A 23,671-nucleotide genomic window follows, 5' to 3' on the forward strand; every position below is an offset into this window, starting at 1 on the left:
AAAATTTAAAACTTGGGTGTTCAACAGTATTTTAATTGATGTCTTTTAATTGATGTGTTGGAGATTTTATTATAGTGGATTTGTATGTCTGTAATATTGTATATTGAAATTGTATTTGCAATATTGTGCATTGAAATTGTAATTGTAAACTACTTTGATATGAAGGTATTTAAGTGGTATATAAAATTAATAAATCCAATTCAAATCCATGCAATATGATAACTACACAACCTTCACTTTATCGCTTGATACCCATGCTTTACAGATGCTTTCAAATGATAAACACTTTTGTGGGATGCAAATGAAACACTAAACCTTTAGGTTGATTTTGAAAAGAAGTCACAGAATATACTTGAAAATTACACATTTTTCATTGAATGTTTCGTAGAATTCATACAGTTTCAAACATTTTTATAATTTGTAAAAAGCGGTCAACTGTAAAACTTTTTAAGCAATGCATGATTTTTGAATACTAGTGTGTAACATTTAATAACTTGGCATCATTTTGCAATGATTTTTCAGCTAGTCCCTCAGTTCTACAGGTTTCCAAGTATATTCTTGTGTTTTGTGCTGGAATCAGAGCATTTTTCTTTGCTAGTGTATTGATGCCTGATAGCATCAGGTTTATAGTTGATGTATAATTTATAAGGGAAAGTAGGCACCTACTTTCCTTAGCATAACTGGGTATATACACACTTGTATGTGGTTAGATGCGAGTACTTAAGCCAGCCAAGAGCTGGTATAACTGGTCATGGCTTATTGCTAGTTATTCATGTAAGATGTGTGCATAGTTATAGGTTGGCACTTAAGTGGACTTTTTGTATTTACATGTGTATATGCTGGTATTCTAAACATTCATGTATGTACTTGGCGCATAAATGTTACTGCCTGCTTTATAGTTTTACCCTCTATCATCTTTACTAGGGGCTTACCCTACCCAGTCTGGATAATTTTTCTTGACTGTGAAGGTATTGTTTCTAGCCAGGTCATTTGTTTCCAGATGGATTATTTATGAATCTTTACTCTCTTTTCTGATTGCACTTAGTATTTGGTTTGTATTCCTTGTAGATGAAGGCATTCAGCCTTTTCTTTGCCCTTCAACCTATGTTCCCGTATTAATGCTTCTGATGGTGGAGTCTCTTAGCAGTAGGAATTTTCTATTGTGAGATTTTTAGACTGTCTTTGATTAAAGATCCCTTGATTGTTCCATTCCTGAAGGCATTTTTGTGCATTTTTTTAGTTGTCTTTGCTCATTGTACTTCTTGACCCTCTCTTTTGCTACCTAGACTGTGGGTTAGGCATTTTGTGTGAATTGGATGCCGCCTTTATCTCTGACACCAATTCATAGTTCATTTCTGAAGCACAATACAGTATGTTTACAAGTGAGCAAAGATATTTTGTAGGAACATCATGTATGATATCACAGATCTTACTCTGTCTGAACCCACTGTAATCCACCTGTTTCTGGGTTTTATTAACTGTGGAAGTGAGGATGGTACCTTAGTTATCAGAGAGCACCAAGAACCAGCACTTCACCCCCTGAGTTTTCAGTCTCACCTGCATCAGAGTGACTTTGCCTATCCCCTCCCCGAGAGCCTACACTCTTTTTATTAAAGATCATATCATTCTGTCATAAGCTCCTGAATGTCCATCTTCAGGTTTCTGTTAGGAATTGGGAGCTCAGATCTGTTTCAGACATGGCAAGAGCCAATTATACAACTTCTCACCGATCCTGCCCCTCTGCTTTTGATATCTGTTACAAACCAGCAATAGCAGAAAATATGGAGAAGGAGAAGAATGGCATAATGAGGTTGAACGATGTCTCTGTAACTGTACTGTTTTACTCTGTGTCTGATTGTTGGTGTGAAGTCATGAATTTATAGTCTCTCAGCAGGTAATAAGATTAATGGAAATAGGATAACGGAGTTTAATTTCCTTTTGTTTTTAGTTGAATCAAGAAATAACTAAAAAAAAAAAAATAAGTCTGCCTGTACAGTTGTTTTAAAATGAACAAGAACATGATGTGATTGTGGTCACTATAAAAACAGCTATCAGCAGAGGAAGAACATCAGTTAAAGCTGTACAGTTTGTATCTGAAAAGACGTAAAAGCTAAATGATTACTGGCCCTCAAAACATTTCTGGGGATAATTCTACTTCAGTTGTATTTAAAGGTTATTGAGAAAGCGGAGTTGATACTATATACAATTAGATCAGATGCAAGCCAGGTTTATAGTTGATGTATAAGCCTCATACTGATCTGTTCTGTTTGGTTTAAGTGTAATATGCTAAGACTATTCAGTATTTTATAGCATGGGTCTATAGAGTAGAAATATCAGATTGTGTTGTCAATGTATTATTTTTGTATTGCACTCTCAGTAAAACACTTCAAATTCTTCATTTAGTTGACTTGAGCCCAGGTTTAGAATGATAGGATCTCAGGAACCAGGGATGACTTTAGATGTACTTGGACTCATCAGTCAGCTTTGCCAAGGGTTCCTTGATATTGCTGCTCCTCCCACCCCCTTTTCAAGACTGACTTTGCCTTGAATACAGAAAATTTCCAAAACACTAATTTCCAAAAATATGTTTTTGTTTTTTCTTGTGCTTTTTCAACTTATGTGCATAGCTCTCAAGTTTATGAGCCTAAATCTCAAAATCAGGTCCCTAACCTTCAATTTAATTTGGAAATCATTGATTAAGGAGACCAGGCTGTCTGAAGAGGATGCATATTTATAGGATTTTACGCTGTCAGTGGCAGTTGATTGTGATAAATAATTGGAAATGGTCGATCACCCCAGATATGGGTGAGTGGTGGAACACATTGAGGCATATTTTCAAAGCACTTAGCCTTCCAAAGTTCCATAGGTTTCTATGGAACTTTGGAAGGCTAATTGCTTTGAAAATATGCATAATTGTGTCTCTTTCAACGTTATGAGGAAGTGGCCATCTGGCAACAGCTACAATTTTAAAAACGTAATAGCTGGTGAAAGCTGGATGATTATGTAGCTTAACAGTGTGGATTTCAACGGGACTGGAAGGGGTTTAATTTCTGTTGTCATTTCACTTTGTTTTTGTGAAGCTTTATACTTTCTGTATATTTTAATAAAATATTGGATGGAAAAGAAAAGGAATTGAAAAGTCTGTATTGCTTGTTTTCTCAGCCTTTGTCATAGCAAACCTAAATTATCAGAAAATTAAAGATATACAGGAATATAAAGAGTTTTATAAAGTGCACTGTACATGTATAACTCTCATTTATCTGTTGAAGGTGAAAGTGCATTGGCACCAATCTTATTTGATATACCACCCTAAAAACAGTGGGATATTGCTGTGTGCAATTCCACCCCCAAAACAAGTCCATTTAGTGTTTCTGTACCTGAACAACTGGCCTCTAGTCGCTCAGTCAAACTTCCAGGCCTTAATTCTTAATTTTCTGGAGGAGTGGCCTAGTGGTTAGGGTGGTGGACTTTGGTCCTGGGGAACTGAGGAACTGAGTTCGATTCCCACTTCAGGCACAGGCAGCTCCTTGTGACTCTGGGCAAGTCACTTAACCCTCCATTGCCCCAGGTACAAATAAGTACTTGTATACAACATGTAAGCCGTATTGAGCCTGCCATGAGTGGGAAAGCGCGGGGTACAAATGTAACAAAAAATAAAAGTCCTGCTTCAAGTCTCTGAAATTACTTATCAACTTTCAGAAGTCCACACTATCTAACCAACATTATTTTCTTAATAGGATCCAGAATATTTCTTTCATAGGACAGAATCCAGATGCTCATTGTTTACGTTCATACCATATAGTTGGTGTCCAAAGTAAATACCTAAGTGTACAATGGATGTGGCTGCTCAGGTCATACACTCAGCTCATCTAAAAATGCAATATCATCAGTGGGATCTCAGGAATCAGTGGTAGCATTGCTCCCAATCTTTCTCTTACAATGCTGTACCTGCCTTCCCAGCTCCACCATATGTTAAAACAGTGAACGCACAGTCCTCACCTAGCAGTGGGTGACCCCTTTGCAGTTAGTTCTGACTATTAATTATTTGAACTGAAGATGGGGACCTCATCTCAGCAATCAACATTACAGCAGAATCTGGTAAAGATATTAGACAACTGTTTACATCAATCACTTAGAACTCAGGGCAATCTTTTGTGCCCTACAAGTATTCTATCACTGCCTTCACAGGTCCTCTGTGCTGATTCAGGCAAAACTGCAGCCCAGTGCTCTCAGGCTGCTTCTTGAAGGGGCTGTGCATTGTTAACTTAAGGTGTCTGTCTTGAGGACCCCTGCTTTCAATTCAGTGTCACCACCTAGAAGTAGGCAGGCACTATCCTCAGTCGCTCCTGCCTTTGCCACTGCCAGGTGCAAAATATCACCAATGACCCCTATTGGTAGTCTTGTGTTATTACTGCTAGAGGGCCATATTTCTGTATAAGGGCAAAGAAGCCCAGAGAATTGTTTGTGTTTACTGGAATGCTTTAAAACAATGTTTCATAGTAGTTTAGAGGGAAAGCAGAGAGGTCAATCACAAAAAACAAAAAGTCTAAAAGATATATAAATATAACCTCAATTTACTCTGTTTAAGTCAGATTTTATATATTGATGTGCACCTTCATAAGCAGTTGGGTATATATATTTGTATAATTTTTAAAAACTTTGTACCAGATGTTTCTCAAGTGTCCTTAAATATAGTGCAAGTAATTGTATATTTAGAAACTCTGTATATCATATGTGATATACAAATCAACACACATACCAAACATTGGTTTAAGGTAAATTCTCTTTTTTATTATATACATTATTCAAGGCAAGATTCTGTTTTAAAGTCAATATTCATTTTGGTGGCAGACAAGATATCCCCCCCCCAATCTTTCTGAAGATACTGGGGACTGGAGGATGAGGGAAGAACCCTTGTAGAGCTCCAGTAGCCAAATGCTTCCAAAAACACATTCCAGACTTCTGTAGAAAACCTGTCATAATAAAGTAGCACATGTCCACGAATCAAATAGCAACAACCGTACCCGTAAAAAGGCAGCATTCTGTAATACCAATATGCTTCCTGCTGGAAAAACAGAACAAATCAGACTGCTACAGATCCCCACACAAACTAAACACTAGCAGAATACCTCACAGAAATTACATGCGAGCAGAATGGTGACACCTTGGCCACACGAACAAAACAAAGACAGACCCTCAACAAATGTGACAGTAACAGAAATGGAAACATCAAGAAGTCAGACTCTACCTGTACAGCAGTACTAGAGAAACAGAAATTGAAATGCAAGATATCATAGATACAGATTTCCCAAAGTTGACACATTTTAATTAATACTGACAGAATAAAATGGAAACCTCTAGAAGTCAGGATCTACATGTACAGCCATACTAGAGAAATAGAAACTGAAATGCAAGATATCAAAGATACAGATTTCCGAAAGTTGACATATTCTAATTAATACAGTCATAATAAAAAACAATTTCCACCTTGATTGATGATTTTATTTTTTAATTTGTTTTGGTCCAAGTGTCTCTTTCTTGCTTTTCTCTATTTTTCATCTTTTTCCAGGGTCTCTTGTTGATTTGACATTTCTTCTCTCTCCATATCCATCTTCTTTCTGCATCCCTTATGTATCCTATCCTGCCTCTTCTCTCTGTGTCCTTGTCTCTACCCTCCCCCACCGTGTACAGCATCTGTCCTCTGTGTCCCTATCCCTCCTCCTGTGTCTTGCATCAACACTCAGTGTCCCTGTCCTCTATATTCCCTCCATGCTCTGCCTTTCTTCTGTGACTCTGTCTCTCCCCTTATCAAGCTGGTCACCTCTCTTTGCCCTTCCTCCTGCACTACCCAACTTGGAGCCAGTATATGTCCCTCCATTTCCACCCACCCCATGTTCTCTGTATCTTTTCCCTCTGCTCTCCACTAATCCAGCATCTCTTTCCATCTCTTCCTATCACTCCCCCTTTGTCCATGGAGTCTAGCATATCTCCTCCTTTCTTCTTCACCCCCCCCCCATGAGTCTGGGATGTCTCACTCTCACACACCCCATCCTGTGGGTCCGACATTGCGTTCACTCCCCCCCCCCCCCCCCCCCCCATGGGTCCAGCACACACTTTCCCATCCCTGCCTCTCTTGTGAAAGAAGAAAAACTGCAGGATCTGCCAATCAGAAACATCATGTCTAAATCTACATCACTGTGAAGAGTTCTGACTGTAAATTTGCAGGGCCATGGGGGGGGGGGGGGGGGGAGAGGTAGAGGGAAGAATACTGGACCTGCAAGAGTGGCAGGGAAGGGACAGTATGCCTGATCAGCGGGCCGGGAAGAATATAAGGAGTGGCAGTGCAGGCGGCCCCTACCAATGAGTGGCCCTGGGCATTTTACCAGGCTTGCTCTATGGTAGCTACGCCCATGATCGATTTACATTATTCACTGCTATTTAATCTTTGTTTTTGTGTTCATAATTTCAGTTTCAAGTCACAATTTGCCAGTATCTACATCCTTTGTTATTCGACCTTGGTTTCTTTGTTTATAACCTTACTAGTAAAAAAGCCCCGTTTCTGATGCAAATGAAACGGGGGCTAGCAATGTTTTCTTCTGTGTGCATGTGGGAGTGTGTGTGTCCCTGCCCTCTCTCCCCTCCCCCCTCTGAGTCCTTCACTGTTACAGAGCCAGCAATTTGATTTCGTGCTCTGCTGTTTTCCTTCACTGACTGTTTGTGTTACAGAGAGGGCGGGGCAGATACTCATGGGGAAACCGGATATCTCTCCCCCTTCACACTTCCGTCTGGAGGCTTCATAGAACGTTGGTGTTGCCTTTTATATAGAGAGATTTTTAAGTCATAATTTGCTAGTATCTATATTACACAGTGAGTTTTCACATATGTGTGCATATAGTTATAAACATTGGTTGTGTCACAGCCACATGGACCTTTGCAATCTGTCACCTTTTCAGGTAAGGTGAGCTCTTGGACCAAAGCTGGAGCTTTGGCAAACAAGTCACCTGGGCTGGCACAGGCAGGAATCAGAACTGACTGGACTAGAATAAACCAAGACAGAACAGAGGTAACAAGGCACAATGGAGAAGACAAGGACAGGATCCAGGTGAGGCAAGGAAAGCAAGGCAAAGTGGCAGAACTGGAACCCAGAGAGGACAGGAAGACTCGAAACTAGATTAAAACTGGGACTGGGACCCAGGCAATTCAAGGCAAAGCAGAACCAGGCAAGGCATGGAACTAAGATAAAACTGGGTCCAGAAAAGGGCAGTCTAGGACTGGGCAAGGACTGGATCTAGACAGGACTGGACTGGAAGAGACAAGACAAGGCTAAGCACAACTAGACAGGCAAAACAGGGCAGGAGCGAGGCAGCAAGAACAAAGAAGCAAACTATAAAGAAGGCAGGAACGGGATTCAGGAACACATGGCTTGGGAACAGGATTCAGGAACAGAATTGGCAACTGGACCAGGATTCAGGAATGAACTTGGCTTGACAACTGGAACAGGATTCAGAAACAGACTTGGCTTGACAATTGGAACAGGATTCAGGAATGGACTTGGCTTGGCAGCTGGGACAGGATTCAGGAACGGACTTGGCAACTGGAACAGAATTTAGGAACTGACTTGGCTTGGCAGCTGGAACAGGATTCAGGGACAGACTTGGCAACTGGAACAGGATTCAGGAACGGACTTGGCTTGGCAACTGGAACAGGATTCAGGAACGGACTTGGCTTGGCAACTGGAACAGGATTCAGGAACGAACTTGGCTTGACAGCTGGGACAGGATTCAGGAACAGACTTGGCTTGACAGCTAAGACAGGATTCAGGAACGGACTTGGCTTGGCAACTGGAACAGGATTCAGGAACCGACTTGGCTTGACAGCTGAGACAGGATTCAGGAACAGACTTGGCTTGGTAGCTGGAACAGGATTCATTGACGGACTTGGCTTGGTAGCTGGAACAGGATTCAGGGACGGACTTGGCTTGGCAACTGGAACAGGATTCAGGAACAGAACTTGGCTGTAGCATAAAGCAGGAAGAAAGCTTGGCTTTAGCAGAAAGCAGGAACATAAGTAATGCCACACTGGGAAAAGACCAAGGGTCCATCGAGCCCAGCATCCTCTCCACGACAGCGGCCAATCCAGGCCAAGGGCACCTGGCAAGCTTGGCTTTAACAGAAAGCAGAAAGAGAGCTTGGGCTTTAGCAAAAAATTAGCTTTAGCTTTAGCAGAAAGCAGGAACAGAGCTTTGGCTTTAACTGAACGCAGAAACAGAGCTTTGGCTTTAACTGAAAGCAGAAACAGAGCTTAACTGTAGCAAGAGTCAAGAGTAGGGGTAGACTATAGCAAGTGTAAGGAGCAGTGCTGGACTAAAGCAGGAGCTAGAAGTAGAGTCAAACTGTAACAGAGACCAAGAGTAGAGTTTGGCTATAGAGCCAGGCTTTCAGGAACAAGGTTCAAAAGCAAGACACACAGAAACAAAGCTTTCAAGAAACTTGATACAGAGACAAAATATTCTATAAACTACTCCTAACTTTAGGTGTAATTCATAAAATCACACTGCGTGGTTTTTCAGCGCTGATTTTTAAGGCACGATTTATAGAATTGTCCCTATATATGTACATTTTATTTATACACATATTGTTTTTATTTACACTTTAAGAATATTTGACTCCTGATGCAGGTGCTCCTGTCGAAATACTGCTGTGTTGAGTCTTGCTCCTTCCATTACTTCGTTTTATTTTTGCCTGACAAATATTTGGACTGTCATTCAATTTGTGATTTTATGAATAAATTGAGGTTATATTTTTATATCTTTTAGATGCTTTGTTTTTGTAATTGATTTCACTGTTTTCCCATTGTATTTTTTCCGTGAGGATCTTGTTCTCCTACTTTTGACTTCTTCTTTCATAGTAGATCACCATCTGTGCCATTGGTGAACTATTATGTTCAGAGGGCACTAGATAGAGGTAGGCAACCTTCTTTTCCTATTTACATCACAAGTCACTGAAAAGATTTAAGCCAGAATTTGTATTGATACTTCATCCTCTTCATGAACACACAGTGTTATGCAGTCAGTTCTGATGAATATTTTCACATTATTGTGCGTTTAAAATTTATTTCCTTTGCATTTGTAGCATTACATAAAAAATGTTCAAAAACACTAACTTATTTAGCTTGTTCCCTATCCTTACTTTTTTGGTAGTATTTATGTTTTCCTCTTCTCTAGTAATTACTTGACCGTTTTAATTTGTCTAACTTTGAGTTGTCTTTCTGAAAGTATAGGTTGTATTAAAGAACCAGGAAATCTTTGTCAGAACTAGTGGCTTGAGGGTTTGATATACAATCTGTTTGTACGGTATGTATATAAATAGATACATACACACACACACACACATTTCAGACCACTAGTTTTGAAAAAGTTTTTCTGATTCATTAATTCAACCTATTTTTTCCAGATTGTCAACTCTGCATACATACTGTGTTCAGTTCTGGAGACCACATCTACAAAAGGACTTTAAAAAAGTAGAGGCAGCTCAAAAGTCTGTCACCAAAATGGTGCATAGTTAACACTGTAGAACCACACATAGAAGACTGAAGATGCTAAATCTGTACTCTGTAGAAGTAAGAAGGGAAATGGGAGGACCGTAATGCAGTCATTCAGATATCTAATAAGTTTTGGTGAAGTACCAGATGAGAGCATTTTCCTTCGAATGAACATAAGGTCTCATCTTATGAAGCTGAAGGGTGGGAAACTTGAAGACTGGCTGCCTGAAAAAGTTGTAGCAGTGTAAACAGGGACAGAACTTAAGCATGTATGGGATAGACACAGTTAACGTGAATGTTGGAGGGAGACAATTTACAAATCAAGTACTACTTGCATTAGCACAGTAGGTAGATACAGATAGGCAGAGTGGGTAGACCAAATGGTTCCCGTCTGCTGACATCTGTGTAGTTATTCCTATGTTAGTCACATTATCTACCTGACTCCTGCATTGAGAAGAGAAGTGTTCTTTCTCTTTTTAGTGATAGAACTATTTTGATTTGTCCATCTTAGAAGTTCTCTAGACCATGGTGCTGAACAGTAAAATGTACCTATGTGTTTTTGTTTTGTTTTTTAATTATTTTGTTTGTTTTGTACTGGAACAGGGCTGCATGTGCTGTTTTCTTTTTAAAACTTTTTATATGAGTTCACATAGGGAAGGAACTGTATCACTCTCATGGCAAGAAATTACCTGAACTCCAGTATCAGAAAAAATAGTTACATTTTATAAAAGTTTAACTTTTGTTGTTAGCTACTTTCTGAAGGGAAAAAAGGCTTATGGGAATATTATGTCTATGTATCTGTCCGTCTCCCTCGTCTCCCCTCGCCAGCAAGAATTTTTCTGTTTAGTGCTCTATGAACACAAATTTGGAGACTATGTCAGGATGACGAAAGGATTCTGTCTAGGCAGCTTTTTTTATGGGTCCACACATAGGTGAACTGAGAAGTGCATCCTGTCAGAGAGAGTAGTTTTGGGTGAACAACATGTTTATGTCCTTGTTCAAATTTGATACTTTCTAATAAGATCCTGATTTTCTTTTCCAGAGGACAGATTTATGCAAGTCAGCAAGACTGATAGCAAGTTGAAATAGGAAGGGAGCATTTGAATGTACATGGTAGCAAGTATCCAGCCTGTAGGAGGTTTACTAGATGTTCCTAAATTTCTTGAATAGACAATATTTGGTTACAACAAATTATTGCAATCTGCATTTTTGTGTCAATTTTAGGATTAGTGCATTGCTGTATTAGCACAGTATAACTGTTTTCGTAATAAATTAAGTACATAAACTGATCAGTCTTCAATGTCTAGAGTGATACATGTTACATAAGAAGTAAATAGCTTGTGACATACCGCATGTAACTAACTTGATACCAATTTTTTCTTTAGAAAACAAATCACAGTCCCAGTCATCCCAACAAGGTCAACAGCATAGAATGCTTAATACAGATCAAAATGGTATGAAAGATTTTAATCAAACAAGACATCCTCCTCGCAACGATATAAGACAGCAAAGAAATGAGAAGCCGCCTCGCTTCCAGAGGGATATTCAAGTATCTAGGCAAATTATGGAAAGCAGTAGTTCAATAAGAAGTAAAGGTCCTGATAGACAAAGCTCTGTAGGACCTGAGCAGTGGACTGAGGATAGAACTAAGTGTGATAGGCCTTTCCCAAGAAATGACCGACTCAGAGATTTTGCTTATCCAACCAATATGCAACAGAACGATAGCTCCTTTAAAAAGAAGGAAAATACTCTGCAAAGCAGGCATGGAAAAGGTGCTACATTCATTGATGCAAAAGAGAATTCTTTGAATCAAGATATCACTGATGTTGCTAATCAGAAGCGAGGGAAAAAAGAAAACCAAAGATACAATTTTGATGTTTATGACAGGAAATCACGAACAATGAGCAGTGAAGACTTTGGAGGTTTAAAAATTGAGAAACATTTTAACATAAATACAGAATACCAGAATCCTCTTAGAACTCATATGGGAAATGATTTTCAAAATGGAGAGACAGAGCAGAAAGGAAGAAGAGTTGGCCCTATTAAATCAACAGGATCTCATGTGATTTCATTAGTTGATGATCGAAGCAAAATATTTTCATATAACAGTGGACCTAAAAGAAGATCTGGACCAATAAAACCAGAAAAAATATTACAAGCAGCTTATCCTTTAGAATCTGGAATTGGCTGGCGACCAGGAGATGAATGTTTAGCGCTCTATTGGGAAGACAACAAGGTAGGATATAATCAAAAAGAATATTATTTTTGTTCAGCTTAGATATGGCAATGGCATATGTAGCAAAATAAATTTTGTTGATATATTGGTTCTGTATTCAGATAAGTGTACAGAAGACTATAGGGCTCATTTTCAAAAGAGAAAAAAACATCTAAAAAGAGGCATAAAGCAGCATTTGGACGTTTTTGTTTTCACAAAAATGCCCAAATCAGTATTTTCAAAACCTATTTTTCAGACATTTTTGTATTCTGATTATCTGCACTGCGTCCAAATGTGAAGGGGGCATGTTGTGGGTATGTTAAGGGCATGATTTGGGCGTTTTTCAGCCATAATGGAACAAAATAAAACTGTCCAGTACTAAAACCAAGTCATTTTGAGTTAGACCTGTTTTTATAACAAATAAGGCATGAAATGAGATTGAAAGGGGGCAGACTCAAGAAAAATGTCAGGAAGTATTTTTCACAGAGAGAGAGTAGTGGATGCTTGGAATGCCCTCCCGCGGGAGGTGGTGGAAATGAAAACGGTAACGGAATTCAAACATGCGTGGGATAAACATAAAGGAATCCTATTCAGAAGGAATGGATCCTAAGGAGCTTAGCCGAGATTGGGTGGCAGAGCCAGTGGAGGGAGGCGGGGCCTACGCTGGGATGGTGCTGGGCAGACTTATACGGTCTGTGCCAGAGCCGGTGGTGGGAGGCAGGGATAGTGCTGGGCAGACTTATACGGTCTGTGCCAGAGCCGGTGGCAGAAGGCGGGGCTGGTGGTTGGGAGGCGGGGATAGTGCTGGGCAGACTTACACGGTCTGTGCCCTGAAAAGGACAGGTACAAATCAAGGTAAGGTATACACAAAAAGTAGCACATATGAGTTTATCTTATTGGGCAGACTGGATGGACCGTGCAGGTCTTTTTCTGCCGTCATCTACTATATTACTATGTAAGGCACAAAAAGGTGATGACCTTCCCTCACTCCCCCAGTGGTCAGGGATCCCCTCTCACCCCCCAAGAAAGTGATTAAAAACATTACTTCCCAGCCTCTATGACAGCCTCAGATGTTTTACTCGGGCCTGTTACAGCAACATTCGGATCCCTGAAGTAGAAACTGACTGTACCCTCATATAGGTGCCCCCTTCACCCATGAGGGCTATTGTAGTGGTGTACAGTTGGAGGTAGTGGGTTTTGAGGGGGCTCAGCAGATGAGGTAAGGGAGCAATGGTGAGAAGTGTACCTGGGAGCATTTATTTGATGTCCATTGCAATTCCCCCTAGGGTGCGTCATTGCTCTCCTGGGATGTCTGCGGGACCAGTCTAGTAAAAATGCTTCCGCCTCCTACATCCCAATGGCTTGATTCTCTCTTTCATTTGGATTGGGGTTTTCTTTTTCGAAAATGGTCCAAAAAAACAATAAACATACAAAGCACAAAACCTTTTTCGAAATGGTGTTTTTGAAACAAAAGATATACGTTTTTCTTTTTTCGAAAATGACCACCTTTCCTATTCAGATTTTGGATGTTTTGTGCAAAACATCCAAAGTCAGACTTAGACGTCATATCGAAAATTGCCCTCTGTGTGGTACAAAAGCTTACGTGATAAAAATTCTATATTGATCAATTAAACTTTATCAAACAACCTTTGTTACTTTGTTCACGTGTAATTGATTAAGGATGATTAATCAAGAAAACTAAACTAATAGGAAGCAATATGAATGATAACTGATAAACAGTTTTTACATTTTTGAGTTCTCCATTTTCAATTTCTGTACTCCATTGTGTAAGTAAGACTGTTATCAAAGGAAGTAGATTTCAAGAGAGTCATGGTAGTAACAGTAATTCAGATTTTTAACGGCCTGACTTTACTGGCTAGAGGAGTACCAATTTGCTCATAACACAACTGGATACAAGATAATAACCAGTTTGGAAGGTAAATATGCATATGAATTATATTAATTTAGGTGTCCTTTTACTAAGGTGCGGTAAAAATAGGCCTTAGCATGCCCTTACTTGGGTCTTTCCCACACACAAAGACCATTTTTACTGTGGCCATAAAAATGACCTTTTTTTTTTTTTTTTGCATTAATGGCCATGCACTAATGTTGCTGTTAGCTTGGCAAATTTTTTATGTTACCATGTGAGCACTTACTGCCACCCATTTTGTATACATTAAGAGCTCCTGAGGTATCCGTGTGCTAACCAGTTAGTGCACAGTAATGTAGATGTGCTAACTGGTTAGTGTTGAAAAGCCCACTCTCCGCTCCTGACACACCCCTCATAAAATGTTTGAACATTTTTTAAGGGATCCTTTTACTAAGGTGCATCAAAAAATGGTTTTAGTGTACCCTTAGTCGGTTCTTTCCCATGTACTAACACCATTTCCTTAGTGTCAGCAGTAGATGAATCCAGAGACTTATGGATTGTGTTCATCTACCAGCAGGTGGAGATAGAGAGTGCTAAACTGAACTGTCTTATAGGATGGGATGCTCCTTGGTCAGTCAGTATTCTCTATCTCCAGCAGGTGGTTGGATGGTCTCTCATAAGCTCCTGATCTCATCTGATGGTGGCTCCTGTTCCGGGTCTCTCAGTTCAGTAGAGCATTGGGATGCATGGCTGAGCGGTACCGTCTTTAGGGGGTACACCTGGTCATACCAGGTCCTTCCTCCACCCTTCTCCCCTCTCCAGCCCTTCCTCCATTCTCCTTCCTCACTGAAAATAATTATTTAAAGCTCACAGCCTTGGCTGCAGGAGAGATACTGGTTTTGGCCGGTATAAAGGGCTTAGTAATGGAGAGGATGTGAGTGTGCTTCCAGCAGCACTGAGTTCAACAGTCAGGACTCCCAACGACTGGCTCTCCCAGGGTGAGTGTATCTTTACATTTTCTTTCACCTTTGGGTCAGTTGTGGTTTTACTTTTGTTTCCTTTGCAATGGCTGCTGAAGTTGTTAAAAGCTGCTCCCACTGTGGGAAGCGGAGAGCAGCACTGGGGCATTGTCTGGGTGGCTGTGTAGGCTTTCCTCCTGCAGAAGGGGCTGTGTTCGGGGAGGCCACATTTGTTTCCCATGCAGGAGAGATGCGGGCTGATTATCCTCATGGGGCTGAAAGTGATCTGGGAGCCTTTTATACAGCAGCTCGATTCAGGAGCAGCACTGCTGGTGGTTCCTTTACCCAGCACTGCTTCAGAAGTCCTTACACATGTCAGCCACTCTGGGAGGGGGGGGGGTTCTCTGGGGCTGGGGTTTTTTGAGCTCCCCCCCCCCCCCTTAATTTCATTCTGCTGCTCCATAATGCCTGTATGTTGCAGAAGTATGGTAGGGGAACTGATAATTCGTTTTTAGCTCATCTGGAGATTTCTGGCTGGTTCCCTGCCTCATTCTCCACTGGTGGACACTGCCCCAAAGAGGAGATGTTTGCACTCCAGCTCAGAAGTACTGTGGGGTTAAATGGGCAGTATTCACAATGGAGAAGGGTAGTTAGTGGGGTTCCTCAGGGGTCTGTGCTAGGACCGCTGCTTTTTAATATATTTATAAATGATTTAGAGATGGGAGTAACTAGCATGGTAATTAAATTTGCTGATGACACAAAGTTATTCAAAGTCGTTAACTCGCGACAGGATTGTGAAAAATTACAAGAGGACCTTACGAGACTGGGAGACTGGGCGGCTAAATGGCAGATGACGTTTAATGTGAGCAAGTGCAAGGTGATGCATGTGGGAAAAAAGAAACCGAATTATAGCTACGTCATGCAAGGTTCCACGTTAGGAGTTACGGACCAAGAAAGGGATCTGGGTGTCGTCGTCAATAACACACTGAAACCTTCTGCTCAGTGTGCTGCTGCGGCAAGGAAAGCGAATAGAATGTTGGGTATTATTAGGAAAGGTATGGAAAACAGGTGTGAGGATGTTATAATGCCTTTGTATCGCTCCATGGTATTGTGTTCAATTCTGGTCGCCGCATCTCAAGAAAGATATAGTAGAATTGGAAAAGGTGCAGCGAAGGGCGACTAAAATGATAGCGGGGATGGGACGACTTCCCTATGAAGAAAGACTAAGGAGGCTAGGGCTATTCAGCTTGGAGAAGAGACGGCTGAGGGGAGACATGATAGAGGTATATAAAATAATGAGTGGAGTGGAACAGGTGGATGTGAAGCGTCTGTTCACGCTTTCCAAAAATACTAGGACTAGGGGGCATGCGATTAAACTACAGTGTAGTAAATTTAAAACAAATCGGAGAAAAGTTTTCTTCACCCAACGTGTAATTAAACTCTGGAATTCATTGCCGGAAAATGTGGTGAAGGCGGTTAGCTTAGCAGAGTTTAAAAAGGGGTTGGACGGTTTCCTAAAGGACAAGTCCATAAACCGCTACTAAACGGACTTGGAAAAATCCAAAATTCCAGGAATAACATGTATAGAATGTTTGTACGTTTGGGAAGCTTGCCAGGTGCCCTTGGCCTGGATTGGCCGCTGTCGTGGACAAGATGCTGGGCTTGATGGACCCTTGGTCTTTTCCCAGTATGGCATTACTTATGTACTTATGTCTATTGCTCCCCTGTCTCCCTCTCATTCTGAGGGAAACATTTCAGGGCAGTCCCTTTCTGCACAGGTACATGAGAAATTAGAGGAGGGGGAGCTGTTTACAGAGGACTCTCATGATCCCACCACAGTATAAAGAAGAGTTGCCTTTCTTTATAACTAAGGCTCTCCAGGTTCTTATATTTTTTCTTCTGATCCTGCTACACCTGCATCTGCTAATCCTAAAATGGCAAGCACTAGAATACTGATTCAATCTTTTTCCAGTGCATGAGGCCATGCAGGAAGTCATTTCTGCTCAGTGAGTCACCCCAGACATTGCCCAAGTGGCAGCAGCTATGCCATGTCTTTACCCCATTTCCATGCCTGAGCTGGAAAAGCTATGTTTGCCTAAAGTGGATTCGTTGGTGGTAAGAGTCACCAAAAGGCCAGGCTGTCTGTGGTGAGTTAAGATTTTACTTATAGTTCCAGAGTTGGTTAAATGCTGTTCCTAGTGTGGGAGCCAGTGAACAGCATCAGGAAAGTGCACCATCTTGCTTATTTTCGAAGGAGAACGGCGCCCATCTTCTGACACAAATCAGGAGATGGGCGTCTTTCTCCTAAGGTTGCCCAAATCAGCATAATCGAAAGCCGATTTTGGGCGTCCTCAACTGCTTTCTGTCGCAGGGACGACCAAAGTTCAAGGGGGCGTGTCGGCAGTGTACCGAAGGCGGGACAGGGGCATGGTTAACAGATGGGCGTCCTCGGCCGATAATGGAAAAAAGAAGGGCGTTCCTGACAAGCATTTGGCCGACTTTACTTGGTCCATTTTTTTTCATGACCAAGCATCAAAAAGGTGCCCGAACTGACCAGATGACCTCGCCTGACTTCCCCAGTGGTTACTAAGCACCTCCCACCCCAAAAAACAACTTCAAAAACTTTTGTCTTTTTTTTTTTTTTTTTTTTTTAGAGTATGTCCTTTGCTATGCCTCCGTTCCTGTGACGGCAGTTGAGGACGTCCTTACCTGCGACGACAGTTATGGGTGGCCTTCCCTGCGACGGCAGTTGAGGACGTCCAAAATGTGGATGTTTCTGTGAGAAGGACATCCATGCCTTTGCTATGCCTCCGACACCCTCTTTATTTATTTATTTGGATTTTGGATCACAAGTAGCAGCAGTGGGATTTGAACCGGCCACCTCTGGATTGCAAGACCAGTGCTCTAACCACTCAGCCACTCCACTCCACTCCCTTGAAATTTGGCCATCCGTGTGGGGGGGACAGTATGCAGGTCCCTGGGGGGGGGAGGTATGTGTGTGTCAGCGGAGGAATAACGAAGGCGTGGACTTCCTTCTTTCAAACATTTTGGATGTCCTCAACTGCCCCCCACAGGGAAGGCCAAATTTCAAGGGAGTGGAGGAGTGGCAGAGTGGCCTAGTGGTTAGAGCACTGGTCTTGCAGTCTAGAGGTGGCCGGTTCAAATCTCACTGCTGCTACTTGTGATCCAAAATCCAAATAAATAAATAGGGTATCGGAGGCACAGTAAAGGCATGGATGTCCTTCTCACAGAAACATCCACATTTTGGACATCCTCAACTGCCGTTGCAGGGAAGGACGTCCTCAACTGCTGTCGCTTCCCCTCCTTAGGAAGGAAATCGTGTGCAAATGAGCTAACAGCGAGCAGCTCATTTGCATGCAATTTCCTTCATGCATGCCTGTTCCTTTCTGGATCGGTAAGGGAAGGTCTTTTTACGTTCAGTTAGTGGGTCCAATGCACTACAAATGCTGGCTCCTCCCACGACCAAATGGCTTAGATTTGGTCGTTTCTGAGATGGGCGTCCTCACTTTCCATTATCGCCGAAAACCGGGGATGCCCAAATCATGAAATTTAGGTAGACCTTAGAGATGGTCGTCCCCGATCGTATTATCGAAACAAAAGATGGACGTACATCTTGTTTCAATAATATGGGTTGCCCCGCCCCTTTACGGGGTTCTCCTTAGAGATGGGCGCCCTTAGAGATGTGCGCCCCCTTTCGATTATCCCCCTCCATGTGTGTTAGGTCCTCTGAAAGGGCCTATTTAGTTTTCCCATATTCTTGTATACCTTTCATTTAGAGAGCTTTCAGTCCCCTCAGTTTTTCACAGAGGGCAGTTACTTAAAAAAAGTATATATATATATATATATATATATATATATATATATATATCACCCTGAAATTTTCCTTCACTTCTTTTGTGGAACTTTTTTTTTTGTTACCAGAACTCTATTTATATTGGCAGTAGAGGTATTCCTTTTTTCAGCATCTTTACAAAGAAGTTTAGTTTAGAGTCAGGCTTAGTACTGTTGGCTTCATGTTTCTGTGAGAAATGTTACATATTGAGTTATTTTCTGAGGCTAGTGCACTGGGCTCCATGGTAATCATGTAACCTCAGTGCTGCCATGGTGGCATTTTCTCCAGGTGCAGTATTTACAGCAAAATATTCTGGAAGGTGGCTGGCTTTCAACCTGAAGGTCACAGGTTCAAGGCTGGTTTGTGCATCATATTAGAAGCAATGGGACTCAGCTCCATTTAAATTAGGGCATATTTTACTTCACTCTCCCATATTGGTTGCCTTGAAAAGCAGTTCATTGCATGGACCATTTTAGTAGCCACTCTCTGGACCAACTCCATGCTGTTTATATCATTTTGAAGATGTGGTCTTCAGAATTCTACACTATATTTTTAATGAGTTCCCTCGAGAGTCTTACACAGGGATATCATCACCTCCTTTTTTCTACTGACCATTGCTCTCCCTATGCACCCAAGCATCCTTGTAGCTTTTATACCTGTTTGAACACGTTTATATCATCACATATGATCACACCCAAGTCCCACTCCTCCTTTGTTTATGCTGAAAGTTTATTAATATTTTCTAAACATAATGAAAATACAAGATATGGTGTTCACATTAACAAAAATACAGGAAGACTAATTATAAAGACAACACCATCAAGCCCCCTATAAGAGAGAAGAATCGTCTTATCATAAACAGGTTAGAACAACCACATTTGCTGCAATACATTTTTAGACTCACAAAACAAAAGCATATTGTCAGGTTCTCAGGTTCAGAGCCCGCGGGGCCGGGCTCTGGAGCAAACGTGAGCCCTTGGGCTGCTGACGAGGAGCGACAGCAGCAGGCAAAACCCACCAACCAACGCTGGGCAAGCACACCGGCACCGGCAGGGACTGCAGGCACCGCCCAGCGAGCCGGAACACATGGACTGGAATCCCCCGGACTGGAGGACACAGGACTGGAACACTGGACTGGAGCACACCGGACTTGTCCACACAGCTTCACCTGCACTTAGCTACTAAGCCCCCCAGGAGTTGAGCTCCTGGTTCGAGTAGCTGGCAGGACTTACTGGATACCGGATGACACAGGGACCAGGACTGGAAACAGAAGTACTCCTAAACCAACTGATCTACGTGCTCCCAAGCCCTAAACCAGCAGGAGTGTTCCTAACATTAAACTGACAAAAGGACTTCCTAAGCCCTATACTAAACAGGAGCTCCTAAGCCCTGCTCAAGAAAGGGACTTCCTAAGCCCTAAACTAACAGAGCAGGGAACTAAACACAAAGCTAACACAGGTGCTACTAAGCACCAAGCTACAAGCAGAGCTCTACACTAATAAGCTAAACAGAAAACTAACAAGCTACCTAAGCACTAGCAAGCTAGATACAACTAACAAGGTGCTTCCTAAGCACTACTCTGGCAAGCAACCAGAAGAGCTCCTAGCACTAAAAGGGAAGACAGGGGAGGCACAAGGAAAAAGCAGGGAAGCTAACACATAAGCCAAAAGTAATTCTAAATCACCAAACACCAACAGCAAAGACTGCAATGCTCCTAATAGCACAAACACCAGAAGTATTTCTAACAGCAAACTCTGCAGTGTTCCTAACAACACCAAACCCTGAAGTACTTCTATCAGCAACAATGCTTCCAAAACCAAGAGGGAAAAGCAGGAAAGCTAAACACACAAACACCAGTGCACACTGCACTAACACTAACCTGGACCTTAGCAAAAGCAAGCAGGGAAACTAGACACAAAGTCAGAAGTGCACACTGCACCACCCTACCTAAAGCAAACACCACTGTTGCCAAGGCCCTGAAGGAAACAACACCACTTCCTTATCAAGGCCCTCCCTGATGATGTCACACTCCCTAGCCCCAGGCAAGAGCACACTGACCCAGAGAGGCCCAACCCACACCAATGCAACACCGTGAAGCACTTGAAGCCAATACACCCAAAGAGAGGTAGAGCTAACTCAGTCCACCCACACAGCTGTAGTAAAGAGAAATAATTAACCCCATGCTGCTGGAAGCTGCCAGCACAGAGAGACAGAGCCAGCTCAGACAGGCCAGACAAAAGAAACAGAAGCCAGCTAAGAAGCTGACCCCCAGGAAAGAGGTAAGTTTGAGAGGGGTTCTGACCCCAATCATAACAGCACCTCCCCCTCAAGGCTCCCGTGTCCCCACGGGAGCTCCAGGTCTCAAAAGACAATTTAGGTCTCCATGGATAGCTGTGGCAAAATCTCCCAATGGGTTTCACAACATAAATCTGGGCGGCTGGGCAGGACGTGACAAGTACATCTGGAACTAGGAAACCAGAATGGCTTTGGCTGCCACGAGGCTCTTTAGAATGGCTGCTAGGCAGGATCAGAGTCTTGGATGCAACAAGTGGAGTCCAATTCAATAGGAACCCTCTCCTGAAGGAGCCCACAACTTCCTTGACTTCCTGGCACTCCACTGTAGCAGCCAGAACTGGGCTAGAGCCCACACCCATCCTGGAATCTGAAGCCGGATAGGAACTCGAAGAGGACTTCAGACTAGACCTTGCCTCTTGGCTGGACTCGGTACTCAGCGTAGACTTAGCATCTCGGCTGGCACTGAAACTCGTTCCGGACTCAGCATCTTGGCCGGAACTGCCACTTGACCCGGACTCAGCATCTTGCCTGGGACTGGAACTCCACCTTGACCCGGACTCAGCATCTTGCCTGGGACTGGAACTCCAACTTGACCCGGACTCAGCATCTTCTGGGACTGGAACTCCAACTTGACCCGGACTCAGCATCTTGACCGGGACAGCAACTCTCACCGGACTCAACATCTTGGCCAGGACTGTAACTCTCACCGGACTCAGCATCTTGGCCAGGACTGCAACTCTCCCCGGACTCAACATCTTGACCAGAGCTGAAACTCAATTCTGATTCAGCATCTCGGCTGGACTCTGCACTCGGTGTAGACTCGTCATCTTGGCTGGGCTCTGCACTCGGTGTAGACTCAGCACTCATCATGGACTCGTCATCTTGGCTGGGCTCTGCACTCGGTGTAGATTCAGCACTCATCGTGGACTCATTGTCTTGGCTGGACTCTGTACTCAGTGCAGACTCAGCACTCATTATGGACTCATTACTCGGTGTAGACTCAGCATCCCAGCTGGAACTGCAACTCGATCCAGACTCAGCAACTTGACTGGAACTGCAACTCGATCCAGACTCAGCATCTTGACTGGAACTGCAACTCGATCCAGACTCAGCATCTTGACTGGAACTGCAACTCGATCCAGACTCAGCTTCTTGACTGGAGCTACAACTCGATCCAGACTCAGCATCTTGACTGGAACTGCAACTCGATCCAGACTCAGCACCTTGACTGGAACTGCAACTCAATCTAGACTCAGCACCTTGACTGGAACTGCAACTCAATCCAGACTCAGCATCTTGACTGCCAATGCTGCAACTCACTCCAGACTCAGCATCTTGACTGGAACTACAACTCGATCCAGACTCAGCATCTTGACTGGAACTGCAACTCGATCCAGACTCAGCATCTTGGCTGCCACTGCTGCAACTCGATCCGGACTCCGCATCTTGGCTGCCACTGCTGCAACTCGGAGTGGACACAGCATCACGGCTGGCCTCAGTACTAGGTGTAGACTCAGCCCACAGCACGGACTCAGCATAGTTTATTAGCTCTGTTTTCCCGGACTAAGTATCCTGGTAGTTTGCCTGTGAGTTTTTTTTAAGGAACTGTGGGAACCCTGGGATTATGGTCCCAGTGTCCTTGGAAACCACTGTGCAATAACTTGCGGGTGGGAGATTTGCCAGAGACAAGCAAGACCCAGTCAGTGGGTGGGCGATATACCAGTATAGGAACACATTCGCAGGTGCGACCAGGTCTGGGCAGTGCTAGGGGTAGCGCTTAGGTATTATGTGACACTTGCCATCAGGGTTTTGCATCCCAAATGCATGACTTTGCATTTTTTTTTACAATTAAATCTAAGCTGCCAAATTCCAGACCATTCTTCTAGCTTCACTAAGTCTTTCCTCATGTTATGCACACCATCAAGGATGTCTACCCTATTGCAGATTTTGGTATCATCCACAAAGAGGCAGACCTTACCAGACAGCCCTTTAGCAATATCACTTACAAAAATGTTAAAAAGAACCGGCCCAAGAACTGAAACTTTCGGTACATCACTGGTAACATCCTTTTCGTGCTTCCCTCTGTCACCTTCCACTCAACCAGTTCCTAACCCAGTCAGTCATTTTAGAACCACACTGCGGATTCGTGTCAAAGGCTTTGCTAAAATCTAAATACTCTACATCAAGTTCTGTCCCTTGAGCCAACTCTGTGGTCATCCAGTCAAATAAATTAATCAGGTTTGTCTGACAAGACCTTCTCCTAGTGAAACTATGTTGCCTCGAGTCCTGTAATCCAGAGAAGTTATACTTACCGCCTGTAGCTTCCAACCTCTTCCTTCTGCTTTTGTGGAGAAGGACCCATCTGCTGTTCTCCAGCCCCCTGGGACCCCTCCCAACTCTAGAGAAGCATTGAAAAGATCAGCCAGCAGAGCCACTAGAACTTCTTTAAGTTCCTTCAGTACACTTGGATGTATGCCATCCGGCCCCATTGCTTTGTCCACCTTTGGCTTTGCCAGTTCATCATGAACAGAGCCCTCTGAAAATTGTTCAGGGACTACCACCTCTCCATTCTTATTTGTGTTTGTCTTTTGTGGTTCTGCTCCCAGCCCTTCAGCTATGAATAAAACAGAAATATTTGTTAAGCAATTCCACCTTATCTTTATCAGCTTCTACTTATTCTCCCTTTCACCTTTGAGTCTCACAGTGCCACTTTTGCACTTCCTCTTATCACTAACATATTTTTATGTGGTTCATTTCTTGAGGGACGTAAATCATTTGCACCCTCTTCACGTGCCAGTTCTGCCATCCTGGAACCTTAATCTAGTTCTCAAAGCACCTGATAATTTTCTTTCCATTAGTCCCAACAGATCAATCCAGAGGCACCCCCCCCCCCCCCCCCCCCCGGGTTTACTGTCTGAGGTTTTGTTGCGATTGATTAA

General features: G+C 42.8%; 1 protein-coding gene across 2 annotated transcripts in view; it reads left to right on the forward strand.

Annotated features, from left to right (window-relative positions):
- The window catches only part of TDRD3 (tudor domain containing 3), a 459,135-nt gene that overhangs the window by 376,024 nt on the left and 59,440 nt on the right, over nucleotides 1-23,671 (forward strand). For both annotated transcript variants that reach the window (XM_030200566.1, XM_030200565.1), the window contains exon 11: nucleotides 10,926-11,776. In XM_030200566.1, coding sequence (XP_030056426.1) covers nucleotides 10,926-11,776 — 851 coding nt within the window. The remainder of the gene's footprint in view (nucleotides 1-10,925; nucleotides 11,777-23,671) is intronic.

This window comes from Microcaecilia unicolor, chromosome 4, assembly GCF_901765095.1.
Source record: "Microcaecilia unicolor chromosome 4, aMicUni1.1, whole genome shotgun sequence".
NCBI lineage: Eukaryota > Metazoa > Chordata > Amphibia > Gymnophiona > Siphonopidae > Microcaecilia > Microcaecilia unicolor.